This window comes from Ictalurus furcatus, chromosome 1, assembly GCF_023375685.1.
Source record: "Ictalurus furcatus strain D&B chromosome 1, Billie_1.0, whole genome shotgun sequence".
NCBI lineage: Eukaryota > Metazoa > Chordata > Actinopteri > Siluriformes > Ictaluridae > Ictalurus > Ictalurus furcatus.
Window position 1 is genome coordinate 29130336 of NC_071255.1, and position 17231 is coordinate 29147566.

At 37.6% G+C, this 17231-nt stretch overlaps 1 protein-coding gene across 1 annotated transcript in view; it reads right to left on the reverse strand.

The window, feature by feature from the left end:
- The window catches only part of vopp1b (VOPP1 WW domain binding protein b), a 47914-nt gene extending 35959 nt beyond the window's left edge, over positions 1-11955 (reverse strand). Inside the window, exon 1 of the mRNA XM_053635708.1 lies at positions 11676-11955. Coding sequence (XP_053491683.1) covers positions 11676-11726 — 51 coding nt within the window. The 5' untranslated portion in view covers positions 11727-11955. The remainder of the gene's footprint in view (positions 1-11675) is intronic.
- Positions 11956-17231: the final 5276 nt, after the last annotated feature.

Here is a 17231-nt window from a genome sequence, read left to right on the forward strand (position 1 = left end):
CGTGTTCAATACTTTTTTCCTGGGTCATTCCACTTTATTACACATAACTTTATTTATGGACTTTAATATTGTATTATGAGGAAACGGTGGCAAGGAAAAACTCCCTGAGACAATATGAGGAAGAAACCTTGAGAGGAACCAGACTCAAAAGGGAACCCATCCTCATCTGGGTAACAACGGATAGTGTGATTATAAATAAGTAAATCCTTTCTATAAATATGCTAATACTACATGGTCAAATAGTGCAATTGTATAACCAGGAATATTCATTACAGTTTTTACATGAAGTATGTTTTGTTGAACTGGAGTTCAACATTTTTGTTGAAATCCACTGTTCACTGATGGAAACTTGAGTGCAAAACTGTTTGTGGTAATTGCAGTCCTAAAGCTATGATAGCAATTGTAATCCTACACAGTCTACACTGGTAATATCAGTTGTTAATCCAAGTGCCTTTAATCCTAGCCATCATAGCATAACTGTTCATATGAATTGAGGTCCAAAGCCACCTTATGGTTTTTCAGTAGTACCAGAGATGAGACTAAACAAACAGCAAACACAGATCCAAGATGGATCCCTTTTTCACTTTCGTGATCCCATGTTTGAGTGATAAACAAAAGCAGTTTCAAAGTCAGAGTTTGACTGCAGGACTCTGGAATTTCTCTCTGAGTGCTACAGATGCACACATGTGTGCCATGTAGTTTAATCTGTTGGAATTTGGAAGAGCTGAATAAATACCAGATGACGTTTTACTTCAGTTAACTTTAACTCCAATATTTATACCAAGCTTACTGAAAAAAGCACATGCAAATTGTTAGTGCTGCAAATGCTTTTAAACTGTAACAACTCTAGAGTTTCTATGTAATATCCATAAAGAGCACACTGTGTCCTACACAATCTACACTGGTGATATCACTTGTTAATCCAAGTGCCTTTAATAGTTTTAAAAGTGTTAAAAGTGCCTGTTTTTAGATTCCTCGACATTCTTCGGATGTTATCTCTCCCGTTCCACCGATCACACACAATGAAAGGCTTACATAGAAGGAAAGCAATTTGTATTATCAGTTAAGTGGTGGGAACTGCACTTCTTGTTACAATACCAGAAGCAATTTAGGAATGGAGACAATGTATCAAGTTGAATCCGAGCTCTAAAATGTTTGTTCAATGGTTTTTGCACATTAGAATCAAAGAATAGCTTGTCTTCCTGACAACTGCATATAAACCATGACAACGACAACTTTAGCTTCAGGTCTGTGCTGGAGTTGAGATTTCTCATGAATATTAATTAAAGAATGACTTAATGAGAGAACTGCATAATCAGGAGAGTAGTAGAGCCTGAGATGGCTGTGCAAACTCTATAGGATCCAACTATCCAGACATAATTTTTCAAATACTGGTCTTGGATAGAATTTAAGCACTCAGAATTTCAGTCCTGATTATGTAAGTAATGACTGTATGGTTATACCAAAATAATCTAGTGGATGAGTGGATTATTTTTGAATAACCACACAGTCGTTCATGTTACAGCAGGAACTACTGTCTGAGCTGTGCGGATATAAGAACACCTTCAGACCAATCAGATTTGAGAATTGGATCACTGTGATATAATGAAGGAATATAACACGGATAATTTTCCTACAACAGCACACCCAGAAGTGTTTTATTCCTCATATTACAGCAATTTGCCAACAACTAAATTTTTTATTGATTAAATAACGTCATACTTCTATTTAAAAAAAAAAAAAAAAAAAAAAAAAAAAAGGTTATAGTTACATTGTGGAACATCTGTGAAACAGGGTAATTCCTGTTATCATTTACATTTTAGCTGCTATAAACAGTTGCTCTGTCACCAACAATTTCTTTTCCCGTCTCTTGAAGTTAGTAAGACAGAACTCTAGCTTGTCATGTTGCAGAGAAACTGGAAAGCGCAAATTCCTGTCCTTAAGGCTTTCCAGTGCAGAAAACATGCTGACTGTTACAAAACGCTGACGCTTAAGACTCCTTCCATAAATATTAAATAAACCTCTCCTTACAGAAAGATTCACCATATCACCGATTAGACATTTTTCTTTGTGTTGTTAACACCTTTTAATCAATTTATTTTTAGTCTTAGATTACATGGAATGCTGGCCATACAAGTCCCTGTGAATTAGCTGTTACTCTAGAAATTATAACGTATTCAATTGAGCGCACTAATATAAACCTGTGATTTGCTTTGCAGCTGGAAGTACTGTCAGAGCTGCTGTAATGAAATTACGCTGTTAAAAACAAACATTAAACTTAGGCTAGACGTAGGATAAATTATCTGATATATTCATGCACCTAGTGCACCCCTGGAACAATGCGTTTGTAGGTTGTGTAAAGTTTATTGATACTGAAAACATTTGGGATATTGTTGGAAGTCAGTAATCAATGGATGAAGTGGTTGAAGTGGATTTTTTGGTGGATTTGACTGATTTATTTAGTTTAATTTTGTTTACTGATGCTGTGTTGATAACTGTCATTGTTGCTAAGGTACCAGACACCATCATTAGGAAGGTGAGAATTGATTCGGCCTCCAGATGAAAATGGTCGGCTGCTATCAAGTTTGGACAAAATTTAGTCAGTTTAAATGAATGTTCTGATTTATAACTTGTTACTGTGGGTCAAGTCAGATGGGACTCAAACAGATTGCTCTAATCCAGTGTTTAAAATCTCAGGTCCAATTAAAGCTATAGCAAGGAGAATAACATAACATTAAGAATGCGCTTTTTAAATAAAAATCATCCTTGCTCTTGGCTGACTCTCTATTCTCGACTGACTGCTCCATGCACTATTAAATCTCTATTGAGCAGTCACTGTTGATGTTCAAGCATTAACATGAATAGAATAAAGCTTTTAAACCTTGTAAACCTTGTAAAATATAGAATATAAACATCCTGTTAGCAAATGCAGACAACATTCTGTCTTATTTCTGCAACAAGAAATGAGATCCGACAGGAAGATAAAGGTTATGGAGACCTTTTCTGCAATGCAATTTACAGTGTGGCCACAGAGCCAGAGGCATAGCAGCATGCCATTGTTTCTGCCAACTGCTTAGAACAATATAACTGATTAGTGGCCGTCTAGAACAAGGGGCAGGTAGAATCACAAATGATTCCTAATTGTTGTAGACCAGCATTGTTTTACTGACCCAATAATCATACTGTTTAAAATTGTTTATACATTATGTTAAGTGACAAATTTATAAATGTTTTGCTAAAAAATAATTAAGCAGTGGCAAAATGATATATGCAGGTAATGTCTTGCAGTGCCAAAATACTACATACTGTCACTGCCTGCTGCCAAAACTGTCAAATATTCAAGTATTTTCTGACAGTTGTATTACAGATTTAAGTACATCTTGGATAATGACTGGTAATGCACTTGTCTAATACACTGCAATTTGTGCCTACACTGGAATAGTATAGCCTGTGCTGCTTCCACAAGGATTTTTCCCACACATCCTGTCAATTAAAGGCAGAAGGGTGCCAACTTCAGCTCCAACATTCAACTAGCCTTAAGCCGTCATCACTGGGATAAACAGGCTGACGGAACAGGACCCACACAATGAGGCTTTTGTTAGACACTAGGAGAAAAGACAGCAACAGGCACTAACAGCAGAAATGTTTTGGCAGAACATAGGGGTCCAGGCTCAGCAAGACTGCTCCATGCCTTAAAGAAACACGAAACGATACTAGACACTAGACTAACGTCACAACCAGCAAACAGATGAATACCAACCTCACTAATAGGCTCCTCCTTTAATCTGGGACACAAAAGGCATAAATTATACAGTGAATCACATCTACCCTAATTGCATCCTGTGTCTTTGACACTTTGTGCACGTTGCTTGCTACTTTGCACTGGCAGTAGCATTGCAGAGTGCTTGATTAAACCTCAGAAGGGAGACTCGTTTTAAGGAAGGTTAAGGCTAGATAGATAGATAGATAGATTTTCCATTCCAATTTTATTTGTTATATAGTTATCATTTAGGCTTCGTTTTTTTTGTCAATAAAGTTAAAGTTGTGCATGGTAGTGACTCTTGTAACAAGACTGATATTTTAAAGCCATACTGCCAAAAAAACACCATGTCATCTGCTGCAAAGCTCATGTATGATTTTATTGTGTAGGGATAAATGAGAGGATAGTGACACATTCAGAAATTACGGCATTGCTTAATGGCTCCTCCTTGTCCCGCTGCGATATGCAGTACACACTACCTAGCAATGGCCCAAACACAGCTTTATACAGTATTACTCTAGGAGAGCAATCTGTCAACTAAATATATGAAACTATAACTGAAGAATTCCCTAGATCTTCTGAAAGTTCTTCTCCCTCTGCTCTGCTGTTGCAGAAGCCAGTGGCAAAAACATGACTGAAGTCATAGCTCACTCATCCTTAGAGAACTGCAATCACTGCAGACACATGGATATTTCTGCACTTCAGCAGATGATTCAGGGAATTTTTTTCTCCACGCTTCAATTTTTTTTTGCTTTCGCAACACACCCCATCAGTACACAACATGGAAATTGATCAGTTTCCAGCACTCCCATGGCTGATTCCATTAGCAAACAAAAACAGACCAAAGAGAGCAATTTCATCCTGCCCAGCAGTGGCAGCAGATTACTGAGGGACTCGTCATTAATCCTCTCAAAAGAATTTTTTCACAGATTAGTGCACGTTGCTGCAGTATTATGGCCCTTTGCTCAAAGCCATGGCCACTTTAGCTCAAAGTCAAACTTTGGAAACAGTGTAGGTCCACTTAATACAGGACAAAGAGAAACTAGCTCAGATGAAGTGTGACATAATACAAAGCCTGGCATATTTCAGAGTGCTAAGAAGATTTTATTGTAGGATTTTGTTCCTATACAGAAGGACATTGCTGCCATGCAAAAACATGTATATTTTTAAATCCCAATCAGCATCTCATTATTTTGAGATCTGTATATCATTGCTACAAGAAAAGAATCTCATTATTAAATTTGACTAATTCTGTTAACTGTGCCATTGGTAACTATGTAGGTTACGAACTACATTGTGAAAACAAGATCAATAATGTTGTTTATACATACTTATCTCATAATAAAAAAATATTTTTTTCTTGTAATAATGAGATGTTTTCTTGTAGTAACAAGATGCTTTTCTCACAATAACGAGACAGTATTTTCTCACAACAACAAGATACTGTTTAGGATTTTTTCTTACATGGCCGCAATTCACTTTGTAGTACCTTATAACTGGCTTATATAGCTGCCATTTTATGCTTTTTAACATTCTGTATTTTTATGATTGACAATAAAAGGAGACACCTCTTTTGCTGGTGGGCTTGGCATTCACAACATAGCGAAGCTCTGTTTTATGAAGCTTTCAGACCGATCAAAATTCAATTATCACATTAATCAAAGATTCACGTTTCAATTTGGGAACGTCAATTATTCATCAAAGTAGTCAATGATTTAAACACATGCTGCATGCTAATGTGATTATTACAGCACTGAAACAGGAGAGAGCGTATACAATGTCTCCACACTTCTTATTTCTTGGCTGACTGAACTAAACAATGGCTGTGCGACAGTAGCGATATATAAACATACAAGAAGGTCAACTTGAGAAATGCACTAAGCTCTATCTCACAGGACACATGCACACAGACAAACACATTACACCATCGTCTTCAAACACATTACGAAAGACTTTACATTAACAGACCAATATTGACATATACTAGCCTTAAATGCTTTATTGTTTGCTGATTAAAGGTTGGAGGATAATATTTATTCAGGTACTAGCAGTCAAAATGGATCTCTTGAGCTTTTTGTTTTTTTGACCAGCATATGTTAATCCAAATACAAAGCAAAGACAGTTGAGCACTGAGAATGAGAGGTGATCTGGGAAGGAAGCTACAGTAGAGAGTTAACTGAGAATGAGCCAAAAACATTAGGATAATACCTTTGCCTTTATAAATATACACTTACAGATCAGACAGAGCAAGTGCCCATATCATGCTCAATAATAAATAAGACCAATAAAACAAACCCAATAAGGCAGCTCATAAATAAATAAATAAATAAATACATACATACATACATACATACATACATACATACATACATACATACATAATCAGCCTCAGTGCTATATTACTTTAGCTCCATTACCAATGCATCTTCTCACAGAAATTTAAATTCTGAAAGAAAACATACACCTGGCACTTTAGTGTTGCAAAATCAACTAAACAGGACGTTTAATATGGATCAACACACAATGGATCGTGCTTTTATAGGAATCAGTGTGATTTCACATGGAAGTGGATTAGCACATACCACAGCAATTTGCCAATGATTTTTTTATTTTTTTTACTTCATAAAGAATAACATGTCAAGCTTTTTAACTGCTTATTGTTACATTAATGTTGTGGAACGCCCATGTAAGTTCTTGTTATCACTTACATTACAGCATCCACAGCAGTGGTCACCAACGCTCTTCCTTGAGATCTACCTTCCTGCAGATTTCATCTAACACACCTCTTTTAGGTGACGTATAACTTCTTAAGGCAATGACTAGATGGTCAGGTGGGCACGATTATGGTTGGAGCTAAAGTCTCCAGGAACAGGGTTGTGACCACTGATCTACAGTATAAACAGCTGTTCCCTCACCAAACTCTTTTCCCTTTCTTGAAGTTAATAAGATAAAATAATGTTACTTGTCGTGTTACCAAGAAATTGGAAAGCCTGCTATGAAGACTCCCGCAGTGGAAAACTCACTATAACAATAAATTACTGACGCCCGTGACCCTTTCCATAAACATTACATAAACGTTTCCTAATAGAAAACTTCACCATCAATAATTATACATTTTCTTTGTTAACTAAGAACTCAATTTTAAAAACCTATTTATTATTCAGCTTAGATTATGTAGAGCGTCTGCCGTACAAGTCCCCATGAATTATCTGTTAAGTCACAGCCAGGATTACTGTCAGAGATGCTACTACAGAAAATTAATCAAGACCTTCTGATGCAAGAATTCAACAGCACTGAGGTATAATGAGATATATATATATATATATATATATATATATATATATATATATATATATATATAAAAATAACCTAAAATGTTGTACTTTATTATATTAGTAATAAACGACATATTCACTACAAGGCCCATATTTTATGCTTTTCTTGTGAATTTCTTCCCGAAATTCACAGTGGTTTATGTACAAAAACAGCCACTGTTAATTTGTACATAACCAGATCTCTTTGTTTATGTCATAGAAATAAACAGGAAATTTTAAAAATAGAAAAATTTGAAAATTAATATAAAAATAAAATCTCTTATGACAGAATGAATTCTTTACAAGCTCTTCCACACCACAGCATTTGTAGAATTATTTGAAAAAAAAATCCAGGAGACAAAGAAAGCCACATTCTCCACACATACAGCCTTATTTTATAATTTTTTTTTTTTTAAAGCCAAAGTCTCTTAAAACTGAAAGGAAAGACAATAAACCGGCTCCACTGCAAATATTACAGAAGGCCATTTCAGAAGGGTAAATTCATAACTTTGTTATTTGGTGTTATTATTTTTACTAGAAGGGTGCAGTAACCTTTCCCTCAGCAAAAAACAGATCTCCATGCAACACCTTCACACCAATATGAACAGTGACATTATAGTATTATGCTTTAGACAGACGTGACAGCTCGCTAGGTAATATGATTCAGTAAAGCTAATCTCGCTCACAAGAAGACAGTATGTCTAGGCTAATCTAAGCTAATATTGCTCATATTGGAAAGCTAGACACAAGGGAATTTTGCTCATGGAAAACCTCAAATTATGCATGTTACTTTTGTAAAATAAGACTGCCAGATGCGTTTACAAATCTCTCTTCAATACATCCCTGAAAATCAGCAGTTCCAAAACTAGGCAAAGATTTAAAAATTAGAGGTTTATCTTTTTCTATAATTGGTAGCTATTAAACTGTAAATAGGTAGTAGATAAATAAACAGATACATACACTCACCATCCACTTTAATAGGTAAACCTGTACACCTGCTCATTAATGGAGTGATCCAATCAGCGAATCATGTGGAAGCAGCATAATGCATAATCATGCAGATACAGGTCAAGAGCTTCAGTTAATGCTCACCTCAAATATTAGAATAGGGAAAATTGTGAACTCTATGACTTTAACCATGGCATGGATGTTGGTGCCAGATGGGCTGGTCTGAGTATTTCAGAAACTGCTGATCTTCTGGGGTTTTCACACACAACAGTCTCTAGAGGTTACACAGAATGATGTAAAAAAACAAACAAACAAACAAAAAAAACAATCAAACAAGAATCCTGAGTGAGAGACAGTTCTGTGGGTGGAATGTGGTGTGCATCTCTGCTCACCATGGTTGTAAATAATGATTATTTGAGTTACTATAGACTTCCTGTCAGCTCAGAGGAGTTTGGTCATTCTCCTCTGATCTCTCTCATCAACAAGGTGCTTCATCTTGCAGACCCTCCATACACATGGTGTTTTTTGTTTTTCATACCATTCTGTGTAAACTCCACAGACTGTTGTGTGTGAAAATCCCAAGAGGTCAGCAGTATCTGAAATACTCAAACCAGCCCTTCTGGTAGCAACACCCATGCCAAGGTTAAAGTCACAGAGATCACACTTTTTCCCCATTCTGATGTTTGATGTGAGTATTAACTGAAGCTCTTGACCTGTATCTGTATGATTTTATGTATTGTACTGCTGCCACATGATTAGCTGATTGGATAACTGCATAAATAAGCAAGTGTTTAATAGGTGTTCCTATTAAAGTGGACAGTTACTATAAATGTAAATACTCCCATTACTATTAACACAATCACAATAAAACCTGCTAGTTAGCTCAATACCATCAGTGCATATGCTGGAACTATATAGTTAGCATATTACTAATGGTGCGTTCATTGCTATCTATTAATCTATTTTTAAACATGATTTTCAGATAAACATGCACAGCATCTTTCCTCAGATCTGAACCAATAGCTCTGCTAGATTCTGCAATAAAAGCTCTTGTGCGTTGTCTAATATTGATTTACACTGTGTACTGAGAAGGACGTCATATGTTTACATGCCATTTTGACCTCCAGTAACCACAATGAGTATGTTTTACTTGAACCCCAACAGCTAGAATGGCCAAGCACATACTGGCTTTATGCTTCCTTTCTCCATCCTGAGAGCTTCTCTGCAAGTGTACAGGTTTACTAATTATGTGTGAGGGTTTTTGCTGTTGTTGTTGTGGGAGTCATTGTGTGACTGTGCGAAAATGATTAATGAATTCACAGGAATGTGAATTGCAGATGTTCACAGTATGTGATGTTTCAGAAGCATACAAGATGGCTCATACAAGTAAAACGCAGCAGTGTGCTCTACTTTTGGAAACAATTAAATATAACCGCCATGTAAGCACTTCACAGCAATTCCATTTTTTTCCAAGAGTAATTCATCCTGAATTTTCAGATGATCCTTTTCTGCACCACTAAGTGGCCTTTAGATCTGTATCTACAGCAAGCTATGTAAGCATCTAAGCTATTTAAGCAAAGCTGAAATGCAGTAGTTATGAAGACATTACTGTAGATGCTGGATACAGTATCATCAGTGTCATCTGCTCATATTACAGGGCCTACAGGATCATGGAACAATTGAACAAAAAAGACTGTTATGTACAGTATAAGTACCATGTGATTTTATATATATATATATATATATACACACACACACATACACACACACACTGTATCTTCAGCAATCTTGATCTGTACCTTCCAACAGGACAATGATCCCAGGCATACCTCAAATTCCACCAAGGTTTGGTTGCAGAAGTCCTGGAAGATTCTACAGGACTGTCACAGTCACCTGACTTGAACCCCATAGAAATTCTCTGGTAGGATTTGAAGATGGCGTTTGCAGCACGCAAACCCAAGAATATTACTGAACTGGAGGCCATTGCTCATGAGGAATGGGCTGAGATTCCTCAGGAACGCTGCCAGAAGCTCTGCATCTCGTTTACAGCAGGTCTTAACAGCAAAAGGGTGCTCTACTAAGTACTAAAGATGCTTGCCATGAAGGGGTTGAATAATTTTGAACTGGAGAAATCATTATAAGTTGCATTTCCAGTTGAGTTTGGGGAAACCACTTGAAGCATTCATTGTGTTGAACTATTTCAATTGCTTTTTGTTTGATTTGTTCATTGCAAACAGCTGAAAGTCTGTAAATGTTGACAAAAAACCTGATTTGCAATGGGGGTTGAATCATTTTGATTGCAACTATATATATATATATAAATTGTTAATTTTGTCTTCTGGGAGATATGTAAATATCTTATTCAGCATCTGAAGGGAAGTACTAAATGAAAAAAAAAATCTTTGAACAAAATAATAACAATTTACACCGATCCTCCTGTTCAAAAGTTTACATCCCCCTGGCTCTTAATGTATCGTGTTACCTTCTTGAGCATCAGTGAATGTTTGCACCTTTTGTAATAGTTGTGTACGAGTCCCTCAATTGTCCTCAGTGTGAAAAGATGGATCTTAAAATCAAATTGCCACTGTGAGAAAGCGGTCAAATATGCAGAAGATACTGTAAAAGCAAAGAATGTGCAGGACCTGGAGGGTTTTTCTGAAGAACAGTGCGCAGTTTAACTGCTCAGGACAAACACGAGACTCATGAACAACTATCACAAAACATAAACACAGTCATGGATCATCCAGGTAACATCACACAGTATTAAGAATCAAGCGAATGTAAACTTTTGAACTGGATATTTTTTTATAAATTCAGCTATTATTGTGTCTTGTGAACTATATGTAAACATCTGTTATGTGAACTAGCTTATTCAGGGCAGAACTAAATAAAAAACAACATGGTTTTTATGATCCCTCTTATTTTGTTAACAGTATTAACATTTAGCAGATTCTGCAAGGAGTATGCAAACTTCTGGGCACAACTGTACATATCTTACCCATATACATATCTTATCTAAAAAAAAAAAAAAAAAAAAAAAAGATACGTACCACTTTACTCTAATAGCTAATTTCCAGACAATTATGTAACTTAAATCAGGGTTAAAGTTTACATTATGTTTACATTTACAAGGTATAAAAAAAGATAAAGGTAGCACTCCAGCTATAAGAAAAGGTACAGTTTTGTACTCTTTTTCTGAAAGTGTACTACACATCCTGATCTCAATCATACCCTTCAAGTAAAGTTGAAATAATATCCTAGCATTAAGCCAACATGATGGAGATGTCTTGCTTAATCTCATTAATATGACCAATACTATAATGCTAGCCTAATAGGGTTGTGCTGTTGATAAACAGTAATAAAGGTAAGAATGTTGTGTGTGTGTGTGTGTGTGTGTGTTGTGTTACTATGACTTATGACACTAAGCGGTAACACAAAGGATTTCCGAAATGTGACACATTTGCATTCATGATCTTCAAAAGCCGGACCGGTGATTACACTGAAAAGTGTCTGAAAGATCTAACCGGCTCCCATCTGTAGACATTTCTAGAAACCGCACTGATCTTGTATCTCTCTCTCTCTCTCTCTCTCTCTCTCTCTGAGATCTCTGTATATACATACATATATGTAAAGTCATCTTTCAAGCGACTCACCTCCATAAAGAGCCACAGCGTCAGTAAAACACACACTCCATGCTGCTTCATCTTTACTCGCTTTAGCTTTAATTTTGGCACCTGAGCGCAAAAACAGAGAGGATTTCCGGTCACCACGAAGCTTTCATAGCAGATCTGTGTTTATGGGCAGCGCGTAAAGAAAGATCCTTTCAGTCCATGGTGGCTTCGGGCTGCAACACAAAGCGCTAGTCGAGGCTCGGTGTGTATCCGTAGCGCCTACTGTCAATGCGGGACGGACGGACGCACGCGCGCGCACACGCACACAGACACGCGCACACACACACGCACGCACACACACACACGCGCGCGCGCGCGCGCACTCTCTCTCTCTCTCTCTCGCTCTCTCTCTCTCTCTTACAGTGCCAAGATTCAGACTGAACTCTCTCAAAGGAGACCTGAACCTGAACCAACACACATGAACAAAAAGATTAGACTTATTTTCCACGCGCAATTTGACTTTAGTGTTGACCACAGGCTCGCGCTGAGCAGCCTCCGCAATCCCACGCCTCTTAAATCAGTGCACATACACTCCAGAGTGCACTGAAGTGCAAATAGCTTCCCAGTGTCAAAGTACTGAATGGCAAAGAATTCAGTGCAGGCCTACTTATCTTCTTTCAAGACAACGGTATACAGTCAACTCCTGAATTACTTGCAGTATTTAAGCATGTAGAGGGAAAAAAAGTGAATATATTAATTAATTAATTAATTCATTCATTCATTCATTCATTCATCTTTAATAACAGCTTGGTCAGGGTTACAATGGATCCAGGGATTATCCCTAGAACACAGGGTGCAAGGTGGGATACCAGTCACCGGGCACACACATTCACTAGGGGCAATTTAAGATAGCCAATCCAGGAATCTGGAGAACCCAGAGGAACGGGGAAGTGCAGACAGTTCCTCAGGGGCAGGGGCTCAAATGTACAAAAAAAGAAAAGAAAAGAAAAGAAAAATAAACAAGGGCTATATCACCAAAGAGCTAATTTTATTACTTTACTACTTTTAACTACTTTACTAACTTTAATATAACTACATGTTCTTATCACCCTGGTAGACATTGTAAACAGACAGTGTGTGGTCACAATAATGAATATGAGAATGACACTACTAATATATCCTAATGGTATTTTATTTTTTACATTTATAGAAATAATTACATCAAAACGGCAACTTTTAGTGAAGAGATGAATCCAAATAATAATTAAAAGAAAATGTAAACATTATGAAAAAAAAACTATAGAATTACCATCCACAAATGTAGTGACACACCCACTGTAAGTCAGTAAAACTATTAATTTCACAATTAAATTTAAATTTGGAAGCAGCACTCTGATTTCCATAAAACTGCAGCACTGCTTGTTGAACTGGCTTTTTCGTCTCAAAGTTTTAAGCTGTCCCTTTTGTGCCTCCTTCTTCAGTTTTTCTTTAATTTTCTGCAGTCTCTGTCAGAGGTGTAACCTGGCCTGGACATTAGGGTCTGTAGCCCCAAATATTTTTTCTTTAGGCCCAGAACAATTCTCCACTTGGAGCAGATTGTCACTACATAACTGAACGTCAGTAAAAGAAGACGGCTGTGTTGTAATTTTATATCTTCATTGAACGGAGGTGAGACCAATCAGACAGGGTTTACAGGAAAATACGTGGAAACACTCGTGTCTTATTGGCTGACAGTCTCTCAATTCTGGGTTGATCTGGGTTTAAATTCATAGACCTAAATGGCCACGTCAAATTGGTCATTGATGGGGTTTTTTTTAGCAGTTATTTGTGCATTTGAGTTGGGTCATTATCAGTGTAATCACTGTTCACAAGAGCTCATGGACCAGGTTTTATTCGGATGCATCTGACCCCAACATATGATTTCACTTGTAGCTTCATTGATTGTTCAGGAGATAAATTTTGTGGGTTGCTCTCAGGAAGGGCTTTTTTTTCTTGCAACCTTTCCAAACAATGTGTTGTTATGGAGGTGGGTTTAAGCAATTGGCAAACCAAAGAATCAACAAAACCATTACTGAGGAAATTATGGCCCCTATGGATTAAAATGACCACAATAGCCTGCTTCACATGCTAAAAAGAGTCTGAATGAGCAGCTATGTATTTGTGTCATGCAAACATACTTAAAAACATCAGTCCATGTCCAAGACATCATTCATGATTATTTAAACAATAACCTGATAAATTTAAATTATATGATTTCTGCAGGCAGGCAATGGGCCACATATGGCACAGGCACTTATATGCACCATAGTCTATGAGTATGCACCATAAAGAATTGCATTATTCTTGTAACAAAATGACAGGCTTGAATAAACAGTTAAAATGATAATATTACATACAGACTACATTCCTATGATCCACAGCCCACAGATCTTGCAACATAATTATCAGTCACAAGACCAAACACCTAGACCCATTTTTAATCTCCAGTGTTTGGACTCACGTGTTCACACTGACCCACACTCCCATAAATAACCTGGACAAACTAACAGACTTTGTGAAGTCTTGCCCTTGAATAGCTGAAAACATCTTCATCAAACTGTGCAGTGCATATACAGATGCAATCAAAATTATTCAACCCCTAAGTCAGGTAAGAGAAGGTGTTGAGTAGAACATGGCCTGTGGAACAACCTCGGGACAGTATGAATACTTGGTAATGCCATATGGACTGCTCTCTGCCCTCTTAGTTTTTAAAGCATGCATCAATTATCTCCTTAAAGATATGCTGGTAAAATTTGTGGTCACCTACATTGATATCATCATTATCTACTCAAACTCTCTGGTATAATTTTTTAAAAAGGTGTTTCAGAAACTCATCTAGAACAACATTTCTGATGAGTACAGTATTATGAGACAAAAGGGTGTTGTCATGGACACTGCCATAGTCCAAGCAGTAGAATTTTGGCCCACTCCTCAAAATGTATATGACCAGCAACGTTCATTCACAACTTCCGCACCATCCCTACACCTCTCATGTCACTCCCAAGGGAGAATAAAAGAAAATTGTTTTACAATTTTGCCAGAGCCATGTTTCACCTATGCCATTATCCGTGACATTGACTGCCAAATCTCCCAGACACTTCAAGATCACCCTGCAGAAAAAAAGTTTCTCCCAATCTTCATGATGCCTAAATCAACTAGTCGCTTACCTCCCTATCTACAAGTCACCCAGGTGTCACAAAGACTGACCAACTACTTTCCAACAAATACTGATGGGAATCCATGCTACAGGACATTGATAGTTTCCTCCTCACATTTATAGCCAAAACATATTCTTAGTTGCCAGAAATCCCTTTTTGCCTGGAACACTAGTCCCACTAATGCACCATCAGTCAATGTGTGGTTCCAAATGTGTGACGGAGCATGGGAGGAGACTTACAGACAAATGTTACAAGAAATTTCCTAACAATCAACATTTGAAGTCTTCTGTCTATGAACCAGAACACTATGTATGGTTTCAATAAATGACTTTTCATGAGGGGTAGAAAACTCATGCTTCATTACATCAGCCCATTTCAGGTCATTCAGCAAATCAATGAAGTATTGTATAAACTGCTACACCATATCTATACCACTTATACCCAAGTTTCTATGTCTCACTTCTTAAGCCTGTCATTCCAGGTCTGCTGGATGAATCAAACCCCAATGAAAGCTCCCAATGGATAATGAGGGAGCACTACCATTCTCTATAAGTTTCATTTTTGACTCTCACTGCTACCGAGGGCAACTCCAGTACTCCACTGAATGGGTGGGCTACGGCTCTGAGAAACACTGCTGGGACAAGATATCCTGGACACCAAATGGCCTATGTCCTGATTAACCAGCCCTGTGTCCAAACCCAGGAAAGAACCTCAATAAACTCCTTGAGTTGCAGACTACAATCGCCATTAACCACAGACACAAGACCAAGGCGTACTGTGACAGGATGTACTGCATTTGATGCAGTATCTACTACACAGCCGTTGAAACAGTACATACTAATCAGTATGTGTGTGTAGTATGAATACAATCCTGGACATACTACAGCAGTCATATTGGCATTGTCATGTGCCCTTCAACGTCATCATGAACACAAAAATTTTAAAGGGACCACCAGTTTAAAGCAACCGCACTAACGGCAAAATGCACATCAGGAAAGTTAACGGTTTTAGCAATTTAAAGTGGACACTGTTAACAGGTTGAGGTAAATTCGTTGCCATTAGCATGGCCGGCTAAGGAATGATGGAGATCACAAAAAAGGTTTCAAACACTGTGACAACCGTTTTCTTGTTTAAACCTTCAAGAAGTTAAAAATTTATTCTGGTATTGTTAATCAAGTCATGTTTATCCAAGGTTTAATACTTAAAAAGTATTAGTCTTCTGCATTTTTTTAAAAATCTGAGCTCAGCAGCATCAGTCTGGTTGCATTATGGGATTATTGACTGGCATAGTGTCCATCGGTTGCAAAATCTTGCCGGAAGCAGTATTCCATCTGGGTATTTATCACCTACTGAGAATTCGGACATACTACCCCTCTGGCATACTGCCTTTTGCCTGCTTTTTTTTTTGTGTGTAGTAGGGTAGTACGCAATTTCAGACGCAGCCCAAACACCTATTGCTGTTTTTGCAATCTCCAGATTACTGATTGGACTCACCTGTACACAATCACCCACATTCCCATAAATAACCTGGACAGACTAATAGATTTTGCAAAGTCTTGCTCCAGCATCGCACCTGTGAAAATTTCAAGCCTTAATTCTCTGCCCATCTGCCTCTTTGTTTTGACCTTTGTCTGCTTATCATTATCCCATTAGCATTGTGTATTTTATGCATATTTGCTGAAGTCTTGACCCTTAGCATGACTCTCTTTTTGGAGTATTCACTAGCCCTTTTGTTTGTTTTTGACAGAGTGGTTTTACTTTTTTTTAGCGGGGGTTTCCTCCGGGAACTCCGGTTTCCTCCCCCTGTCCAAAGACATGCATGGTAGGCTGATTGGCGTGTCCAAAGTGTCCATAGTGTATGAATGGGTGTGTAAGTGTGTATGTGATTGTGCCCTGCGATGGGCTGGCACCCTGTCCAGGGTGTACCCCGCCTTGTGCCCGATGCTCCCTGGGATAGGCTCCAGGTTCCCCGTGACCCTGAAAAGGAGTAAGCGGTAGAAGATGGATGGGTGGATGGATGGATGGATGGTTTTACTTTTTAAAAAATTATAAACCTGCACCTGTATCCGTCTGTCTGCCTCCATGACAGGTATTTAGTCTGCAAGGGTTCTTGTGTGCAGTTGCTGCTTTAAGCCAATTACACAGCTGTCTCCTATAATGAAAATCACAAGAAAACACTGTAAAAACATGTCAGCACCAATAGAAAGAATAATAGGAAATAATCCTAAAAGCCTTAAACAAATTTAGGATTATGTATTTATAGACTGTATTATAAGGGTTTTGTATTTACGAAGTATATACCTGTGTGTGGTGCTTGAATTTTAATTAACTCCATGCTTCATTAATAATAAGGCCATAAAGAGTTTGTATTATTCAGTGAACTGGGTGATAATTTAATGGG